The following is a 22,013-nucleotide window of genomic DNA, read 5'->3' on the forward strand; positions in this document are numbered from 1 at the left end:
TTCATCAAGTACCGCACATGTATACTCCTTTAATTTCATACATTCATCAGATACTAAATATGTAGTTCACTATTTATTTAAAATGTGAAAACATATATACCAATATATCCTCTATGGCTTTAGAAGTATATTCCAGAAGTGATAAAAACGCAAAAAGTATCAAACTTCAGGGATTTTTCACAATATTTTTTCAAAGATTAAGGATATGTATATTATGAAAATATTGATACTAAAGACTATTATTAATCTACTTCACTCTATAAAACAACTCTATCTTTAATACAACTTTAGTTTATGTCGCCCTCGTCCTTTTTTACCAATATTGTAACCACTTTTGCGCGCTATTAATCAAAGATTACTTGCACTATATAATGTCATGAAACGAGATTACTAATATAATAAGCTCAATTATTGCATACCACGCAACTAAGGACGGTGCTTGTTAATTCAGTCGAATATAATAAAATAAATATCTTAATCAATTGAATATTTTATTGCGAAAATTATTAAACACAAAAATAAATTAATCTGATCGCTCGTCCAATTCTGTGTCGTAATATAAGTAGTATTCTAGTGGTTTCAATATTGACTTGGTGTCTTCTATGATTCTAATTTCGAAAAACTAATTGATTATTCTCAAGAAAATCAAATAATCACGTGGGTTTAGATTTTCTAAATAAACTTTATACTCCATGTCTCGAGAACGAAAAATGTACTTAACACATTAGTCATTAGTACCTACTATTCCAATTAAAATAATTGTACATAGTATTTAATTTGATCAACAGCTGGATAGTCATAATTATAAACGCCTCGATTACAGAATATCAATTGTAGTACAAGTATATTAGTAACTACAAATATAATAAATCAAATAATAATCATACCTTTTGTCTTTTTTTTTCGGAAAAAACATTAATCTCGTACAAGGTACACCCATCCATACGAAGAGATCATATTAAATTGTTGAAATATTTATCAATTATTCACACTTAATTAAATATGTAAAAAAAGTAGTCCATTTGTATATATAATCGGATATGCTAGCATATGAATTCTTTTACAATGATTCCAAATTTGCAATACATGCCGTGCAATCTCTCCCTCTCTCTATCAAATTTGGTGGAAATCTGAGATTTTTCTTATATACAATGATGGGCGTTATGAATAAACTAATATACAACATAATCATTATAGGTTCTGAATAATTTAAGAGAGCTTAATTGACTTATTATGTCCTTTCTTTTTTCGTTTTTGTTTCATTGAAGGCTACTTGCACATGTACCTATTCCCTACAATTACAGATCTAAACTTTTAAAATAAAATAGTAATTTAAATCAATCACATATGCATAAAAAAACACCTACTGAACTACCAACAATTATATCTAGTTAAAAAAAGTTATGTATACATGTGTGAATGTTCGCTGTTGTTTTTAAATAAAATATAAAATTCAATTTGTTTTTTTTCCCTTTAATTAACTCGAAATAAATGTATATAAATCAAAGGTGTCATGACTCATGCCATCTAAATTGGAGGAATGTGAGATATGATCGTATATAAGTGTGTAATCAAAGGACTTGGAAGAAATTATACTCCTATTTTCTTTTCTTTTTCTCGTGATGGATGCTATTGCAATTAGACGACCAAGAACTTTTATTCATTTTTGGATCAATCAAGAAAGGCTCGAGCCCACAAGCACCTTGGCCTATATATATTCAGCTTTAGCTTGGCTTATCTACATCAATTTTATAATATAACTTAAATCTAAATACGAGGTAAATAACATTAAATAAAATAACCATATGCTATAGACTTAATCTGAAAACATTTACATTCGGGGTGAATAAAATAATTGAAAGTCCAATATCCAATTGGAATCAAATTAAAATTTTAAATTTGGTTTTTTTTTTTTCAAATATATATTGGATTCAGTTTAATTTTTTTGGTAAGTTTTGCACAAATAAATAAAAAATAATAATAATAATATTTTTTTTATATTATGGAGTAGAAACTAAAGTCCATTTTTAATTTTTAACATATCATCATTTTACCATTTTGGACAAAAATATTACGCCTGATAGCTTAATTCTAGTCTTCCGTATGACGAATTGGTTCATTTTAGCCTCTAGATTAAAGTGACAAAGTATTAAATTTTTACAATCAACTAAATTTTTGAACCAACTAGTCAATTAAATTTGTACTGTAATCTTTTTAATTACAATCAACATATCCATAGCAACCATGACTGAGAAAATATCATTTGATTTGATGAACTAGTTTGGAAACCCCCTCATAAAAATATTCAGTAGCGTGGTGACGTCTGTCAAATAATTTCACCACATCAAAAGGGGTTAGGTATCGTATTCAAAATAATGATATTATTAAAGACATGGGTTGAAACTAGCTTAAAAGTTAAAATTAAGCATGATGATGGAAAATAATAACAATCGTTAGAAAGACGAAGACCGGTCTAATTATTAAGTAGTACCCCAATGGCAAATCATAATGTTTCTCTTCTAGATATCTGTAGCCGATGGATTCAAACTTATGAACACATCAAAAAGAGAGATTTTATCAACATTTTATGTCGAAAAAATAGTCCCATAATTTGTATTACACCAGCACATCCATCTTTTCGTAAAGCTCGTACGAAAATAAATGATTATTGTTCAGCAAAGATGGTAATATAAGGGAAATGAGATATATTTTTATAGGGTTTCGTCGTGGTGATAGAATTAATAATCAAAAACATGTTACGCCATTTTAATAATTTAATTTGTTGGTGTGTATTATTTCTATGGCCCAGTTACACCAGGCCACATTATTACTATGTTTTGTAGGATTAATTTAACCCACCAAATTATGTAGGTTTATTTAACCGCCATTAAATTTTAAGCCAATTAACATATTAAATTATTTAAATAACCTCCATCCAGTTGTTTAATGTCGTTTTTAAATAAATTAATTATGATTCTTCATTCATCTTACAGCTCACTAGTAGCCCTATAGAAGATTTTAAGAAATGATGGCTAGAAGCGTTTGATTAAGGAGTACTACTATTTATTATTCCCTTAGTCTTTTTTAGAGATAATGAATTTTAATGCAAAATTTATAAAGGAAGTAGAAGATAAACAAAAATAAAAAATGGTATAAATATTGTAGTGAAAATGATGACCCACTTCATAAGAGAAAAAACCTTAATAAAAGTAGAAGTACACTAATTTTATGGGACGAATCAAAATGAAAAAAGAAGTGATTCGCTAATGACCATACGGAAGGAGTAATACTTATGATTTGCATTATGAATGCCACTCATTAGTCATCTACTCATCACTCATGGATAAAAGAAAAACCATTCCACATAAAAAGTACTCCCTTCGGCTCCAAAGAATATGAACTTTATGTTCGACACGAGTTTTAACAAATAAGGGAAAAAGTAAGAGAGAGAGAGAGAGAGAGAGAGAGAGAGAGAGAGAAAGGGTAGTGTAAATAATGTTAGTGGAGAGTGAGATCCACATTATTATAATGGTATAAGTGTTAATGGTAATGATATAAGTTGTAAATAAAATGATGTGTTGGGGTAGTATGTTGTTTGAATTTTTCAAAATTAGAATGTTCTTACTCTTTAGGGACGGACGAAAAAAGAAATATTTCATACTCTTTGCCTTTGGGAAGGGAGGGAGTAACAAACTATAGCAAATATATAAAGAAAGATCATATTATAACATTAATATTTTCGATCAGATCTTCGAATTGATAAATCGTGCGGGTTGTGTTGTTGTCGGATCGATGGATAACAACAAATAAAGAAATTCTAAACTCAAATGCAAACTTGACTTGCTACATCAAACTCGATACGATCCGCACATGAACCCGTTAACGACGCAATTTGATTCGTGTAATGACACGAACCCGACATTAACTCGGTATGCTAACCTAAGACAGCATATGGCAAGTGAAAAAATATGCTAATCTAATTTTAATTTTAATATATAATAAAAAAATAATACAATACTAAAATAATAATATGAATTATTCATGGGTTACTCAAATCCGACCCGAAATTATCGTGCCCTTATCATTCATTATGCAAATAGAAATATTTGACAGTCCTTTTCCCCGATATTGGGCCTTGTGGCACTCGTCTTTTGTTGGGCAATATTTAGTTGAATGAGCTTAACAATCTCTAACAAGATCCAGTACTGTTATTAATGTTCTTCATATATTTGTTGAGATAATTATTGAGGTGCACGAGCATAATTTTATTCTAGTTGTTTCCAAACTTATAAGTTTCAAATGAAAAAAGTAACGCAACATATATGAAAATGTTAGAACCATTGCTACAAAGTACTTCAACGACTAATGATAAAGTGTCTGCCCATTCCTTTTTAATGGGGCGAGTAAATGTTACTATCATACAACTATGAAACAGAAACACTCACAATCAAGATTCAAAACACAACACATAACGTGATGCATGTAAGAAAAAAAGTCAGCGCAATAAAAATCTAATTTCGTTATAATAATCATTAAGATAATTGTTTATGTTATTATGTAAAGATAAATTGTCCTATATAAAAATCAATAATAATTTGAAACAAAATCAGTTTATTTCTACATATATAGTGTAACTCCTTAGCCAAATATTCGAGAAGTCTGAACACAAGCCGTTCTACTTAAAATTCTTAAATCGTTTATACCCATTTACATAATTCTTCTAATTTTTTTTATATCATTACAAATGAACTATTTCATTGCAGAATTATTCCCCTTACAAAACTTTCATTATTGGGTTAACCATACACTTTACATGTTTTTATACATTCGCATAGCATCATCAAATAATATAAGTCAAAAATAGAAAAGAAAATCTGAAATTTTATAAACCATTTCATGACCGAATTTATTGATTTTCATATAAAAAAAATATCAAATGAGCTACATCAAACTTCCATGCCCAGTAACTTAAGTGACAAAAAATCAACCTTAGTTGACATCGGTTAGAATTATACTCCTAAAAAAAATGACTAATTTTGTAAATATAAGAAAATGATATCATTAAGTGAAGGTATTCTCCTTCGGCCCATTCCAGTTTGGTATTACGTCAAGGCCCAAGAATCAGTCCATCACTCCATCTAATCAATCGCATTATTTTGCAGTACATGAGGGTCCCACGCCGGCGAAGCAATCCCCTCAGCCCCACACAGTTTTACTTTGCAGTAAAATCTTTTTTCCTGTTTTATTAAATTAAGAAAATGAAAAAATAGTTCAACCCCATCTGCGTGTGTGAGTAATTGACTTGCGTACAGAAGACTTGAAAAAAACAGAGAGGGAAAAGAGGGCATTCCATTCCAATTCCTGCCACCGCCGATCCGATGGATCCAGACTCTGTCTCCAAGGCATTCGTCGAGCACTACTACTCCACCTTCGATTCCAATCGCGCCGGCCTCGCCAACCTCTACCAGGACGGCTCCATGCTCACCTTCGAGGGCCAGAAGATCATGGGATCCGCCAACATCGTCGCCAAGCTCACTGGTCTGCCCTTCCAGCAGTGCCAGCATCAGATTTCCACCGTCGATTGCCAGCCCTCCGGCCCCGCCGGTGGAATGGTCGTCTTCGTCTCTGGAAATCTCCAGCTCGCCGGCGAGCAGCACGTCCTCAAGTTCAGTCAGGTATTTCCTCCGATTCCGTTGCTATTGCTTAGGTTTTCCGGATTGATTTGATTTGTGGAAATTTTGGTACGAGTGTGGTTGAAATTGGATACTGATTGTTGCGATTTTAGTTAATTTGTTGAGTGTGCCTTATCCGATGGAAAATTTGGAGATAGATATTTTATCTACGAGATTATAAGTAAATTATGCAAATAGAGATATGATTGCACTTGATCCTTAGTCATCTATGGTGTGAAAACAGTGGAAATGACGTGCGCAATACTTGATTTAGATTTAGTGCCTTTTTTAGGAACTAGGAAGTAAAAGGAATTGATTGTGTTGTTAATTTTGTTTTCCACGCAAGCTCGAGATCATGCACCTAGAGATGCTGAAGAGATTGGCTTCTAGTATTTAGTTGAAGAGGATACATAGATTGAATTGCAAGCTCAAAAGGAAATTTCATATACTAGAATTCAATTTCTGAGTGTACCTTGTGATTTAAGGTTTGAAGCCGGCAATATCTAAAAATTCTCCGAGATTTTGTTGTGGTATATCAATGAGAGACAGTTGTTGTCTGATCGTCTTTTAGTTTTCAAGTTTCTGCCTGTTTGTTTATACATTAAGGGGATGTTCGGTTTGCAAGATTGTATATTGGGATTAAATATATAATGTGTTTGTTCTTGAGATTAAATCCTACAACTCAATCCTAGAGAGATAATCATGTGATAATTAGTCATAGCCAACTCCCTCCAAGTAAAATAATCTCACAACTTAATCCTAGATTATATCTTGGTACTATTTTATCTAGGAAACCGAACACCACCTAAGAAGAAGGTTATTGCAGTTTGAATGCAACTTCATCCTTTCTAGTTTCTTGCATGTTTATTGAACCAAATGCTGCAAAATGCTGATTGCTCTAAATTCCAGTTAAGCGCTGAATGCTCTTTGGTAATTGGTATATAACCATAGAGGTTTCAGGCTGACCCTTGTTATTGTCCCTTTGAGAATCTTAATTGCACACATGATAGTAATCTTAAACTCAGGCATTGCAAGCAGTAATGTCTGGAAGACTGGAACTATGTTTTCATGGTTTGATAGGTGCTTGTTTACTTGTGGAGTATGCCAGCCTTGATCGTTATGTTGAGAGTTTGGTCAGTCATATAGTTGTGTAGATACATCTGAAATTACATATACATGATGAGGTAAAGCGCGTGAACTCAATTATTTCATTGTTTGCGGCAAGCATCCCACTTCATGTGGAGCAAGGTCTAGGGTTTTAATTTGATCCCAAATCCCGATTGCTCATGTTTGGCTGATGAGTTGATTATAGGAAATGAATCTTTGAAATTTTCGGTTAGTTACAAATTTAACTGGATGTGGAGACTGGAGATCCTGTTTGGTTTTGCATGTGTGATTAATATGTTTCTTAATTGAGTTCAGCCGTCTTCTAGTTCTTTCTTTTTGTTCTTTTTTTCCTCGTTTTTATGCTTGTTATCTTCTTTTTTTATTCCTCAAAATGGAATGTTGAATTGCATGTTTAAGAAAAATTTTCAGTTCTTCCATGATGCATATTTTTCATTGCCAATGTAATGTTATCTATGTTATTCACATGGATATGCTCAAATGTGGCAATGTATGAAGAATGTAAGACTAGAATCCAGAAATTGTACTGGTTATTTCATCACTCACGATATTGATATCACAGTTTTTATGCAATAGCAAAATTATAAAGTTATGTCAGGCTAGCAAAAGTGTTAACGTCTAGAGAATAGTAGTTTCTTTCTTCCTGGGATTATGAAGGCTTTCTGTGCAGTAATAAATTGAAAAATTAATTTTGAAATGTTCTGCATCATATTACATGTACCTACACAGATGGTGAGTCTCATTTTATTGGAATCATCCCCTTTTAACAGACCAGCAACTAAATTTTCAAAATTTACACATGACAATACCCTTGTGTTGGTTACCCCTGAAAATTATCATCTCAATTTCACTCCATGTGTGTGCTGTTGTGCAGATGTTCCACCTGATGCCAACCCCTCAAGGAAGCTTCTACGTGCTAAATGATATTTTCCGCTTGAACTATGCCTGAAGCTTGGCATTGCAAACTGAACACAAACAGGGTCTCAACTGAACTTGGTTTCCCTCTGATCGAGTGTTCCAAAGCACAAAAAAAGTGCTGCTATTCAAAAGTATGGATTTAGCTTCATCTGCTTGGGTGTTTGTGTATTCTTGACCAGTTTGTGGATATTTGAGACTGATTCCCAGTTGAGATGTGTTGAGTTCCATTACTATAACTCCCCCCGTCTCTTTCTCCTTCCCTAGCATGTGCCAGAACTTTACGTTTTGTTGATGCACCGCATTTTGTTCACTGTGCTAAGTTTGGGCAGTGTTATATGAAAGGATTGTGATGTGAAAAATTTCTTTTACATAAAAAATGAATATGTTTGTTGGCAGAGCAAAAATGATGCATTACTATTTCATTTTGTATAAACTTGATTTTTGGTTTCATTTTGTAGAGCATATATTCTTAGTGTCACTGCGTGCTCCATCGCCACCCTAACACCCTCTTCACCACCTCCCCCCACGCGACTCCCGTCACTGCACATCTCATTTTGTCTTTCCTTGCTCCCCGTCACTATCTCCATCATCGTCTCACTAAGCATTGGGGCCCAATGTATGTGTCAACCCTATCTAAAATCCCAGCCTCATCTCCCTCTCACCTAGCTTTTTGCCTCCTCAATTCTACCCTCCCCTGAGTTCCCTGCTTCAACTTTATCAAAATCCCAGATATAAAATAAAATATTTCTAAATTTATTAACTATCTCAATGCTTCTGAATCGAATTTATATGGCAATATACAATATGAAACGATTATCTCCAACAAAAGCAACAAGTTCCCCCTCCTCGGCTTACAACTTAACTAGAAGACTACCTTCTTCATCTTTCACTACATTTGATAGCTTATGCCGCGGCCTCCATCCTCTGTTGAACCACTTAACCCTTTGGCAGAACAAATCAGCGACAAGGAGCAAGGAGACACTTTTGATGTTGGGTACAAACCCATCCCACATCGGATTATATTGTATAAGTGCTATCCATCCTTAATTAGTTTGAGGCTCCAAAAATAAATTCGTGCGGGCTTGGTTCCACCCAAAACGGACAATATTAAACTAATGTGCAGGTGATCCCAACATTTGAATACCTCCCACGTTAAATAAATTTAATTATCTTTTGACATGGACAAATTGGAGGTCTTTCCTAATATTTTCGGTTTAGCCATAGTCATCAATATATGTTTGCGCCACATTGGCTTCACAATTGTTGGAAAACAGTTTGTGACTTTTAAAATTTTGAAATCGATCACAAATAGAAATATTGAAAGTTAAAATTTTCCCAAGTCGAAAACTAAATCGGATTATTAATTAATTAATCTATTTAAAGACAAAACAGTACACACTCAAACCCATACCACACATTTCCCAAAAGTGGCCATTTGCGTACCGTTGGAGGTTATTTGCTGACAAAAAAGTAGCATATCAGAATTTTGAATTACCAAGCAACCAAATATCACATGCTCTTCTATTCAAAATTAAATAAATATACACTATAATCAACACATAAAAGTGTGGTGTAAATCTCATTCATATAGCTTGCCTTCATTTCATAACAAATCTTCAATTATTCATCATTTCTCTCTCTCAAATAGTTCTAAGTTTTATATATTCATCCTAAATCAAGTGCATAGTAATTAGTTGCAATTGAAGAGAAGCCCAAAAGATGTCGGATTGGGGCCCGGTATTCGTGGCGGTGGTGCTGTTCGTACTGCTTTCACCGGGCCTGTTGATTCAGGTACCGGGCCGTAACCGTTTCGTGGAGTTTGGGAACTTTCAGACAAGTGGAGTTTCCATTCTTGTTCATGCCCTTATTTACTTTGCTCTTATTTGCATTTTCTTGTTAGCTATTGGAATCCATGTCTATATGGGCTAATTATTCTCTTCATATACTCCATATTTCTTACATTAATTATTCTTCTATGTTGCTTTCTTTTAATTGGATTCCAAAGCTGTAATTTGATGTCAATGAGTTCTTGTTTGATTTATAGAAATGTTTATTGTCTTCTTTCTTGATTTGAGATTGGAAACTGAATTCATATGGGCACCCAAATTCATATGCTTTTGTTCTGATTTGATGATTTATTTATCGATTCAAATAATATTTGAGTCGAAATATTAGTATCGACTTCTTTTAAGATTGAAATGTAAGACATGCGCTTTTCCCACTAAAAATGGATTCTGGAAATTAGGGATTTTATGAAATCAACTGTGAAAATGTTAAATTAGAAAATGAAATAGGATCTTATTAATTGATTGGAAGCAGGCTTATAATCTATTATTCTCTCATTTGTGATCCATTTGATGGATTCTACAAACGATAGTACTATATGTTACATCAATATGAAAAGCAATAAGTAAACAAAAGAGGGTGCACCAAAACAAGTTCAGACAAACCAAGAAAAAAAATCAAAGATTGTTCTTATTCTGAGACATCATTAAATAAAGGAAATGAGGTTTTGCTCATTGTCACAAGTAAAACTGGGTTGGGCTATGCTAGGATAGGCAGAGATATGAATGTTGAGCATAACGAGTAACGAAACAAGAAGCCAGCCATAAATAACGGCATGCAAAACCATGGCTAGAACACTGGTTTTCATGTTAAGGAATTCAACCGGTTTATTCTCACCGGGAAGCTGCAAAACCAGCCCCGGACACAGAAATGCGAATAGTGCAGTGCCTATCATCACTCAATGCTGCAAAATCTATCATTTTAAAATTTGGTTTTAGAGAGTTATGTTGTTGCAAAGGTATAAAGATTTTATGCAAGAAGAAAGATTGAAGAGGAATATGGAAAAGGGTGTATGTGTGAAAGTGGATCACTTCTTTCAGATGTGAGAATCCCATAAAAGTAAGAGGAATATTAGAAAAAACAAATGCTACTTCAACTTTTTCTCTTTGTTTATCAAGTCTTTCCACTACTTTTTTTCTCTGTTTATTTTCATGATAAATTTGGATAGAAATTGGTATGTAGTAAGTTGTTTATTATGGATAGTGTATCAGTGTAGACATATACTAACATATTGATTACTAACATTACAACCCAAATAAAATCATCAATTCATAAGCGATTGAATTAAGTGTTGAAATCTTTCGATTTATACAAACACCACATTTTTTTTTATTCAATATATCAACTTGCATGTTAAGTGAATCCTAGTATTTTCTTTCGAATCTCAAATTGAACACCCAAAAAGATTAAGCTATAGTAAAACAATTGATTCGACAATGTGAAGGACGCATCTTGAGAGAATCCCTCACTTTCTTTTTGAAGATAAACTCTATTTATTCATCTACAATTCTTGAACCCTTTTGCTCTACCATCTCATTCTTTGCAGCCAAAAAAAGTGAAGGTACAACAATGGCGGATTGGGGGCCTGTGCTTGTGGGAGTTGTACTCTTCGTATTTCTGCAGCCGGGGCTTCTCTTCCAGCTCCCCGGAAACAACAAACAGATTGAGTTTGGCAGCACCAAAACCAACGGCAAAGCTATCATGCTCCACACCCTCATCTTCTTCGCTTTCTACGCCCTTTTAATCCTAGCCGTCCATGTCCACATCTATACCGGCTAGGCTAATCCATCTCTACTATTATCACTTTTTTGTTCTAGTGTTTCTTGTTGTTGCTCTGTTTTTTTTCTTTTTTTTTTTTTTATTTCTGTTGGCTTTGTATTGATTGATGGAATGGATTTTGGCAGCTGTAATAATTTATCCTTGAGTTCATTGATTCGGATATGTTGCTTCGATTCAGTAGTTTTGGGCTTTCTGTCTGTCTTTCTATCCCGTGGCTCGGTTTGAATTGCCTTGTATGCTGTGATGTTTGTTGTTTGTATGTGTTCGCTTCTAATCTCGTTTGCTTGTCTGTCTAGTAGTACACATCTTTGGCAGTCTTGTTGTCGACCGTTAAAGAGGTCTTGTCTTGTTTTGTTGGTCTTGGAGGGTATAAATGGATGTTGGGTTTGTTTTGCCTTGTTTCTGTTCATTGGCTTGCCATTTTGTGGCTCAAGCATTTTACTTTTAATCTAAAAAAAGGTTGCTATATGCATTGATCATGTGTTTATGATGTTGAAATAGAAGGTCAATTATCATTAGCAACCTTAATGATGCTAGAAATTACATAACAATAACATCCATCATTGGAAAAATGTAAAAATCCTTGGTTGCTCTCCATTCTTTGATCAACAACATCAAGAATTCTCATGGTATACTATACCCATCCCCAAAAGAGAAGAGGAAAACATGAAACTACATAGAAATAAACTTAAGAGAGTAAAATTGTCAGCCAGCATGTATATGAACTCCAATTGCAACAACCACAATAGTGTAGATACAAAAATACAAGATGGCATGAATCAAGATGGAGATTCCACTAGTGTACATGTTGCCGAACTCGATCACCCTCGTTCTCGCCGGTAGCTGGAAGAGCAGCCCCGGAGATAGAAGGATGAACATCGCCACAGCCACTACCACTGGCCCCCAATCAACAATCATACTAGCACAAATCGAATCGACTTAGGGCTGAATCGAATTAGAACAATCTTGCTACTAGTGAATATAGGGGAAAAATGTCTTGTTGTGGTTTGTTTGAGATTTGGCAATGGTTCTTGGAAATATGTAGGGGAATGAATGAGTTAGTGTGGTGAGTGATATTTCTTAATGAAGAAGGTGTGGAATGATGCTAAACTTGAAGGGGAAAAGGTGACGGTCTGATTTAAAAAAGGTGGAAAGTATATGTTTTATGTAGATAATGGGATTCCTTTATGTGAATTAAAGCTAGAGATAAATAACTTTTTTGACGCAATTATGGTACACATAAATGTGGCACTTTTCCTACATTTGTTTTTTCTCGACAATTATTAAGGTGGAAGCTTATCACATGCATATTTTAGAAACTAAAAGAACTTGGGAAAGTTGGGGGAATTTTGGACAATGTAAATGTTTAATTCAGCTTTCTTACATACCAAGTAACGTGCAATGGTGTAATCAGACACGTGTTCATGAATTATTATTTGGTTTTGCATACTTATATATTTTAATTGATCATATCACACGAATGTATACATATATTACTATTATTAAAAGCACTATTGTTCAAAAAAAAGTTAAATTTTATATACTTGAAACATCCTTAACTATTTTAATTCATAATGATAATGCAATAATAGAAAATATGTCGATATTTATATGGGACTATTTTGACATCTTATTGAGATAGCGTGGAACAGTTGTTAAAATAGTATTATTAGAATTCAATTTTGACATCTTATTAAGATAGCGTGGAACAGTTGTTAAAATAGTATTATTAGAATTCAATTTTATTATGTTCGCCGGACGCTCTAAAAATATTATATTTGCATTATACTCCCCAATCTCACAAGAATATGTATTCTTTCATTTTTGGTCTGTTCGACAATATGTATTTTTTAAATTTAAAAATTCTTTTCTTTGTAATCAGTGATGCACATTCTTTACTAACAATATTGATTGTGCATTAGAATTTGTGTTTAATTAAAAAATATATTTCCGTGGAAGAGAGAAACAGAGATTGAAACAGAGTATGAAACAAATCACCAAAAAATCTCTCAGTAAACGGGCTGCACAGCCAATTTATTATTCGATGTACAACCTAAGAACTCAAAGTGGGCCGGCCAATAAAGCCCAATTATAGCCCATTTTTGTCCAAAGCAACAAGTCCGAGATATGTTATGATCATCGATTTCACTTAATTTAATATTTAACGAAATTACTTTTAGAGCGAATTCTTGTTATTAGTGTATCAATAATTTCCGTAACTTGTAGTTGGTCAATTTTATCTTTCAAATATCTTTTTTGTTCTATCGTTTTTTTATTCCTTTTGAAATTTTATACTAATTGTGAGGTTTTAGAATCTATAATGCGTGTGTTATGATTGAAAATCAAGATATATATTGAGAAGATCGATCACGAATCAAACGCAGTTTTCTTTTACTCTGGCATTATGTATTTATGGATTTCTAACATAATTATGGACGAAGAACTATATCTTGGCAATAGTCCGAAACCTTATTTTTGGGATAGTGGCAAAGTGCCGTTATATTTTAAAAAATTTCAAGTTTATTTAGAATTACATATTATATATCCAATTTCAATAAGTTTTGTAATTTTGGCAATTACTGTGTACTCAATTATCGTGATAGCAAATAAGATTACTTTTCAATTTCCATTGTATGTGTAATTTGAATAGACAAAGGCTAGGGGTGCTTAAACGGTTCTTCGGTTCTCGGTTAACCGGAATTGGAACCGGAACCGACCGGTTAATTAAGGAATCGGAACCGAATTTTTCGGTTCCGGTTCCGGTACCGGTTCCAACTTTTTAAATAAAACCGATTCCGATTCGGAACCGGTCGGTTCCGGTTCCTAACCGGGAACCGGATTATAATTCAATTTAATTTTTTTATAATTTAATATACTAATAAATCTAATATAATTGAATTAATTTTGAATTAAAATAAAATAATTTGAAACATTGAGTGATTTTTAGATTTAAAAAGTGTTAGATTTGCGAGCTTTGTTTCTGAAGTATTTAAAATGTTTAAACCGTGATACTTTGAATCTACAATTATTTCCCCAATCAATTTTTGATGAACTAACTACAATGAGTAGGACATCATAAGTTTGTTTTTAATTTTCAAAAGAACTTATACAATTACAATATCATTTCATATGATAGAAATTTAACTTTATAACAAATATATGTAACAATTCATTTAACATACGCTTTTAACATGTTTGTGAATAATTTATTAACTGTTGCGTTATAAACCAAAAAGTCACAACAAGATCAATTAGTAATATTAGAAATTCCATTGAATATTTGTTTAGCCAAAAAGGGGAATTGAAATTCAATTTTAAAACTTATTTTTTTAAAAAAATTGCTAAAGTTTAGAACTCCTATTTTTTTATTAAAAAATTGCTAACATAAACTAGTCCGACCTACTACACTTGACATCACTCTTATCCATATATAAATATTATTGTATTGTTGGTTTGTACTTTTGTGTATTTACTTGATTTTTTAGGTATTATTTGTTATATTTCTAGATGTTGGCTTATTATTTTTTTAGTATTGAACTATTTAAAATTATAAATAAATTCGGATTAAAATTACACATCGGTTCCGGTTCGGAACCGGAATCGACCGGTTCTTAACCGGCCGGTTCCAAACCGGAACCGATTCGGTTCCGGTTCTAGAATTTATGAAAATTTAAAACCGGTTAACCGGTCAACCGATCCGGTTAGAACCGGAACCGGCCGAATAAGCAGGCCTAACAAAGGCAATTAAAATGTATCACCCCCAACTTTTTGTATCCTTATTTTTCCTCAATAGGATGCCAATTTTTTTTCAAAGCTGATTTTTGTCCTCTCTTTAAATCCTTGATTCTTTTCGACAACTAAAATTTTTATTGACGAGCAAGAGGAATTTCTTTCGTGTTTGGGCTTGTCCAAATCATATAACAATCTTTTGGGCCTAATAATGATTCTATTCTCTTTAGCCCAATTCTTTCACCGAGGAAGCCATTTATTTGAGCCTAGTTGAACTACAACGATTTACTTATATTTTATGTGAACCCAAGAATAATTTTGAGCCCAATTATTCAAATAAAATTGTTGAGCCCAAATCCTTGGGTTTCTCTCCAAGAGTCAAACGCCTCTTCATTCACCTTGAGACTTTTGCTCTTCAAATATTACCTCAATTACATTTATCTTTCTCTGCAAAACTGACATACTTCATACTCCGCAATTGACAAGCCATTGCAAGAAAGATGAAAGGAAAGAGAGAAAGGAGTGACGGGCAGCGAGAGGGAGCAACAGGCTGATGACACTCATAGAGTGCAGCAGCGGCGGCAATGTCGCTGCAAGTGGTTAGCTGATCAAAGAGAGAGGGCTCGGGGTGACAGCGCTTACGACGGGAAAAGGAGAAGGTAATGGCGAGACCGAGCAACAGCGGCTGGAAAGGGAGGCGAACAACAGCAGCAGTGCCGGCGTCGGGTCCGAACAGCAGCAGCGCTGCGTTCTGACCGAGGGAAAAGAGAGGAGAAGAGTGCAGCTGCGCCACCGAGAGAGAAGGACAGAGAGGGTGCGACTTGCGAGAGATCGATGGGGATGGAGATGGCAGATTTGAGAAAGAGACGTGGGTGTATGAAGGAGCAGCCTGGAGCAGCGTCGGCTCCGGGCTGGACCGCGCACAGCCACGGAGGAGAGGAGTCGGGACAACGAGCTTGTCTCTTGGTGATAAGGCTGATGGGTGTTGATCGAAGGAGGGACAGCGGCGAGCCTGCTGAACGGCGAGCTGGGACAGTAGCGATTGCGAAAGGAGACCGATCAGTGCCAGCGGTTTCCGGCGTGGACAGCAGTAGCTCCTGCTGCGTCGCGACATCAGCGGCGTGGTTTCGTACGGGCGGAGCAGCGGTGTGACCGGAGACCCGCGATGGTGCTGAAGCCGCTGCGATTTCGATGGAGGCTGCGCTGCAAAAAAACCGGCTGCTGGCGAGAGATACAGAGGTGGTGGCGACGCAAACTGCGTGAGAGAGGTAGGAAGGAATTTGAGTTTCTCTGATTTTGGTTTCTGGAATTTGTGTGTGTGAGAGGATCCGTTTGATGGTGAAGGAAAAAGAGAAATTGGATTAGTTTATGATTAATTGTTTGGTCTTTTGTTGTTAAGGTGATGAATTGGAGTTTATATGGTATTTGAGCCATATTAATAAAATGGAATATTGTCCGGAGTACATTGAATCAATGGGCGCATTCACACACGATTTTCAAGAACGGAATGGAACACAAGTTAAGACTTTAAACGAACGAGGTGAGCTTTATTTCTTAAACTCTTTATTTTTCCAAAGATATGAATATGGTGATATAAGGATGGTTTAAATGTTATGTCATGCTGTATTTTTATGTTTTGAATTGCCTATCTGATTTTCTACTAGGATAACATCCTACAAGACTTTTATAGTTAACGAATTCGGGTCTAACTAGGGTTTGAACCCCTACTTAGGCTAGTGCACTGATAGGGATCATGAGCCGTCTTTTGGGTTGGCCAGTCCAGTGATCGAGTTTGTGGCCACATTCTCGTTTCACACGATGGGTTCAGATATGGTATATGATGGATGATGATGATGATGATGATGATAGAGGGTTGCGCAACCAAGTTTTACAATGAGAATGATTTTAGTGTTTCTCGGCATTTTAAAAAAAAGTAAAACCCGAGATTCACTCAACGATGGCTTGACATAACTTTATTGATGAAAAATATTTTTTTGGCATGAGTTCACTGAGTGCATCAAGTACTCAGTCCTGCATGTGTTTTCCCTATGTGCAGGTTGAGCTGTGACGAGCGTGGTGAATGTTGAGCATGAAAGTGAAGAATGATAACAACTAAAATGTTTTGAATATATTATGTCTTCATACATAATGTTATTCTACTCTTCGAATGCTTCCGCTGAACGTTGTTTTGTTTATCATTTGATATTGTTGAATATTATTTCTTTTAATCATCGGACGATTGAGATTGAATACTCTGATTTGAATTATTGAATTCCCACATTTGATTCTTGTTTCGAGCCCTATTGATTGTTTCCCCTTTTTCTTCCCCACTTCTTAAAATCCTCCATTAGTCGCGATCAACCGTGTTTTCTATCCTTAGAAAAGGCGGTCGTGACATAAAACATTATTACTATTTATTATACTAGTAGAGTAGTAGTAGTTATTATTCAGGTAGTTGTGCTATGATGTAGTAGTATCATTAGAGTATTAAAATAAAAGATGAAACGCTATTATTTCCCGTCGGATTCAAAAGCTGCGCTGGCCCTAGACTGGTAAGATTAAGAAGCAAGCGCTTTAAGGAGATCTTGTTCACCAAAATCAGGAAATAATTTATCTGAAAAATAGAACTGTGAATAGGCCAACTGCCACAGAAGGAAGTTGCTAAGTCTGAGTTCACCGCTTGTCCTTATCAACAGATCAGGGTTTGCCAACTCTCCCATGTTGGTCATCAGTTCTTGTTCCAACATTGCTTCGTCGATCTCGCTTGTTTGTAGAGTCCCACGTTCTACTTTCATCGCTATGTTTTTGGCTGCCGCTACGACTTCGTTCCTCCCGCTGCAGCTCATTACCATTACAAAGTGCAACCCTTTGTTAGTACGACTCATCTCCTCAGCTTTAGATATTACAGATCATAGAGACTCCGACAGCCTTGATTTCTCCCCGATTGTGGAAAATCGAATATCATGGCTGTTGAAAAATATGTATATATTATGATGCTACTATATATATATATTGAGAATAGAGAATATTGACTTACCTTGTCATGAGGTCTTCCACAAGTGATTGTATGAACTCTTCGAAAGTTGTCATCAAGAATGCAACTTCCATCTGTAGGAAACGAGTTTTAGTTGTAGATGCAAAAATTAGTTGTACATAGCACAGGTTTAATGCAAAATTGATAGAGTAAGAGACATATATAGAGAAAAAAGTGGTTGGAAATTAGGAGTGAGTATTTAGTTTACGATTCGACTTTTTGGCAAATTCAAACCAAATTGAAAAGTGAAATATTGTGAAAATAGAAATTGAGTCGAACTGAATTAACTGAAAATCCGAACCCAATAAACTAAAATCGAACTGTAAAAACGTATCCGAACTGAAAAACTGAAATTGCCTAAATATATCCTAAAAATCCAAAAAACCAAAGTTCAAACTACAAACCAAACTCGAAAAACTGAAATCATATAGTGGATGGGCAGATAGATGATAAAGTAAAATAGAAGGAGAAAAAGTTTGCAAAAATAGATATGGACTATTTTAATGGGACGAACGAGAATGGAAATCAGCCTATCTCTCGGGACATAGTAAATATAAGATGAAATCCCATATGATTTCTGTCATGTTATCAGAGTAGATTGGCGCTGATTACGGGTTGGAACTTTAATTACCTAATACTCCCGAATAGGAGTCCCGTTTTTCCATTTTGGTTCGTCCGCATTCATAATTACTATAAATGGTAAAAAGAGGCCTCACATTCAATTAATTCATTCCACTCACGTATCATTTATAACTAATATATACAAGTGAAACCTATATTCCACTAACTTTCTTCCACCTAATTTTCTTAACATTTTTTAAAATTCGTGTTGTGATAAAATGAGACTGATACGAGATATTTCTATATCTCTATTAATTTGTCCATCAATTATTTTTCATATCTTTCCATATATGCTTATGATTATTTTCTTAGTCACTAAGTTATGATTATTTTCTTGGTCACTAAGAGTATTAGAGAATTAGTATTATAAATAGGAGTCTTTGTTATCTTTTGAAGGAATCAATCAGAAATACAATTATCTTTCTATTTTATTTTCACTCTTTTATTTCAATTTGGTATTGTTCTTGGTTTGATCGACGGGCAAAGCTTCCGCTACTACGTCGACTACCTTTTATTCCTCCGCCGATCGCAATTGTGACGCCGGAATCTTCTTAAGGGAAATTATCCCTTAACAGAGACTCTTATTTGCGGACGGAGGGAGTAATATATTTGAGATGAAATGAAAAAAATTATTGGCCCAATAATATGTCTAACCTTTAACTGGATCGTCAGTCCAACGCATCTGCAATTTGGGCCATAAAATCTTTTCCGGCATATATATACTACAAAATCCTTTATCCAATTCTTCCGCTGGACACCAAAAATAATTTATGTTGGAATCCGAAATAGTCGAAATAGGGTTTCTTACCAAAAAAAAAAAAAAAGTTTTCTTATTCTTAGCATGGGGTCTAAAAATTGAAATTCCTATAAAAATGGACGTACATTAGAGCGATTTCAATTCTCAGTGGAGAAAGCATAGCATCTTTATTCCAAGGTTGTTGGACATTATTTATCATCATATATTCAAGAATACATAATTGAATATAAATAAAGCAAGATCTTCGAACATCATGTATTTCACGTAAAACCATAAACATAATAGGATCGAAATATACCTTGGCGATCCATAGCGGAAGCGATTGAGGAAGGAGGAGACGATTTCCTTGAACTCTTTTCGGCGTAGTGGCGCAACTCCAACTCCAAGGATTTGTTTCTCTCTCTTTCCCTCGTTTATGTGTTCTCTTAATGTGTATGATTTGATGAGATCACCACACTTGTATTTATAGACAGGGAGAGGACAAATCCTAATTATCAAACCTTAAAGCCCTTTCTATCAAAGTGGCTATATTGATTCTTTTGCATTAATATTGCTAACTAATTTGATCTATAAATATATCAATCCTTAATCAAATCGTAATGACTAATTGACCAAATTAATTTGAATCAATTTCTTTAAAGTAGCCGCAAATTAAAGTATATATTCTCATTTTATTGGCTACACATTAACCAAATCACTATATATATACTCATATTCTTTTAGTGCTAATTGACTGAAATATATTTTGCCAATTAACTAAGAAATCGTCCCATTCATAATATAATATTCCAATAGCTAATTAATTCAGGAAAATGTGTCATATACCAAATTTATGTATTATATTAAAAATCCAATTCTATTTAAGATTCTATCACATGTCACATACGTGAGACATAAAACTTACATTCTCCCACTTGGCGAACATGTGAGATACAAAGTTTTCGATTCTCCCACTTGTCACACGTGACAGAGCCACAGTAAAATAGACATAATAAACATAAGGCGCGCATAATATTGGACTTTATAAATACTTTTATCATTGACAAACATAAGTATTATATTAGAGAGACTACTAATGCGGGTCATGGCGGGCGTATATCATTCAATCGATATAGTTCCTTCCATGTACCACATCACCAATATCCACTCTAATATAATCTATAAGTGACACCGCGTCCGTAATTGTCTTATTTCAAGACCTCCTACATTAATACTAAAAATGTACATATGCATATCAAATAATAAGTATTTGCAGGAAAAGTAGAAACAACTTTATTGAATTCAAAATATCCATAACTTAAGTGTCCGAACCAACATGGAAACATAAAGATTAGACGTTTCCATACCCAAGACCCATTCTGTTAACTTATTCCATAATTGTCTTCGGCGGTAACGCTATAGTCAATGGATCAACAACCATAAGCTGTGTGCTTATATATTCTATAGATATTCTTTGTTTCCTAACTTTATCTTTCACGACAAGAAACTTTTAGTTCCATGTGTTTAGCTCCTTTGATTACTTGTCATTCTTGCAGAAAGATACGATTGCACTATTATCACAATACAATTTCAAGGGCTTGGATATTGAGGAGACAATACCAAGGCCTGAAATAAAATTTTGCAATCATTTATGCTTCAAAGCAAGCCATAAATTTTGCTTTAATGAAAATCCAATCATTTCTAGTTGATCAGATTTCCTTAACGTAAGCATAAAATCTTTTGTTCCCTTTACGTATCTCATTATTATCTTTGCAGCTCTCCAATGTTCAACACCAGGGTTACTTTGGTAACGGCCTAGCATTCCAACTGCAAAGTCGATGTCTGGTCTAGTACAGACCTGAGCATACATCAAACTTCCCACAATAGATGCATAAGGAATATTTTCCATCTCTTTACGTTCCAATTCAGTTTTTGGACATTGATCCAAACTGAATTTGTCACCTTTATGAATTGGAACAACATTTGGAGAACATGCGCTCATTCCATATCTCTCTAAAATTCGATCTATGTAGTTTTTCTGATACATCCTAACATTCCACGTGATCAATCACGTGATATTTCTACTCCAATCACGTTGGATGCCTCACCTATATCTTTCATGTCGAAATTTTAGAGAGATAATTTTTAGTGTCATGTAGTAATCCAAGGTCACTACTAGCAAGCAATATATCATCAATTTACAAAACCAAAAATATGAACTTGCTCCCACTAACCTTGAGGTATATACACCGATCAACAGTGTTTTCTTCAAAAACCAAAGGTAGTAATAGTGTCATGGATTTTAAAATATAATTGTTGAGAAGCCTGTTTCAGTCCATAAATTGATATCTTAAGTTTGCAGCCTAAATTTTCATTCTCTTTCTTAATGAAGTCTTCAAGTTGTTTCATGTAGACTTCTTCTTTCAAATCATCATTTAGAAAAACTATTTTCACATCCATTTGATGTAGTTCCAAGTCGAAATTGGCTACAAGTGCCAAAATGATTCTAACTGAGTCATTCTTTGATACATTAGAGAAAGTCTCTTTATAATCA

At 34.3% G+C, this 22,013-nt stretch overlaps 4 protein-coding genes across 4 annotated transcripts; 2 read left to right on the forward strand and 2 right to left on the reverse strand.

Annotated features, from left to right (window-relative positions):
- The first annotated feature begins 5,274 nt into the window (after positions 1–5,274).
- LOC125204446 (nuclear transport factor 2B-like) lies at positions 5,275–8,119 on the forward strand. Its single transcript, XM_048103111.1, has 2 exons — positions 5,275–5,675; positions 7,672–8,119. The coding sequence occupies exons 1-2, from the start codon at positions 5,379–5,381 to the stop codon at positions 7,744–7,746; spliced, it is 372 nt and encodes a 123-aa protein (XP_047959068.1). The 5' UTR covers positions 5,275–5,378; the 3' UTR covers positions 7,747–8,119.
- Positions 8,120–9,279: 1,160 nt separating this feature from the next.
- LOC125198208 lies at positions 9,280–11,493 on the forward strand. The gene is made up of 2 exons (XM_048096615.1): positions 9,280–9,639; positions 10,972–11,493. Exons 1-2 carry the CDS (start codon positions 9,435–9,437, stop codon positions 11,337–11,339), a joined length of 573 nt encoding a protein of 190 aa, XP_047952572.1. The 5' UTR covers positions 9,280–9,434; the 3' UTR covers positions 11,340–11,493.
- A 329-nt stretch (positions 11,494–11,822) lies between these two features.
- On the reverse strand, positions 11,823–12,455 carry LOC125202568. Its single transcript, XM_048100990.1, has one exon. It carries the CDS (start codon positions 12,255–12,257, stop codon positions 12,045–12,047), a length of 213 nt encoding a protein of 70 aa, XP_047956947.1. The 5' UTR covers positions 12,258–12,455; the 3' UTR covers positions 11,823–12,044.
- A 5,171-nt stretch (positions 12,456–17,626) lies between these two features.
- Positions 17,627–18,176, reverse strand: LOC125198215 (cis-prenyltransferase 7, chloroplastic-like). Its single transcript, XM_048096618.1, has 2 exons — positions 18,106–18,176; positions 17,627–17,903 (listed from the first exon to the last, which is right to left on the reverse strand). Exons 1-2 carry the CDS (start codon positions 18,174–18,176, stop codon positions 17,627–17,629), a joined length of 348 nt encoding a protein of 115 aa, XP_047952575.1.
- Positions 18,177–22,013: the final 3,837 nt, after the last annotated feature.

Source organism: Salvia hispanica, chromosome 1, assembly GCF_023119035.1.
Source record: "Salvia hispanica cultivar TCC Black 2014 chromosome 1, UniMelb_Shisp_WGS_1.0, whole genome shotgun sequence".
Classification (NCBI taxonomy): domain Eukaryota; kingdom Viridiplantae; phylum Streptophyta; class Magnoliopsida; order Lamiales; family Lamiaceae; genus Salvia; species Salvia hispanica.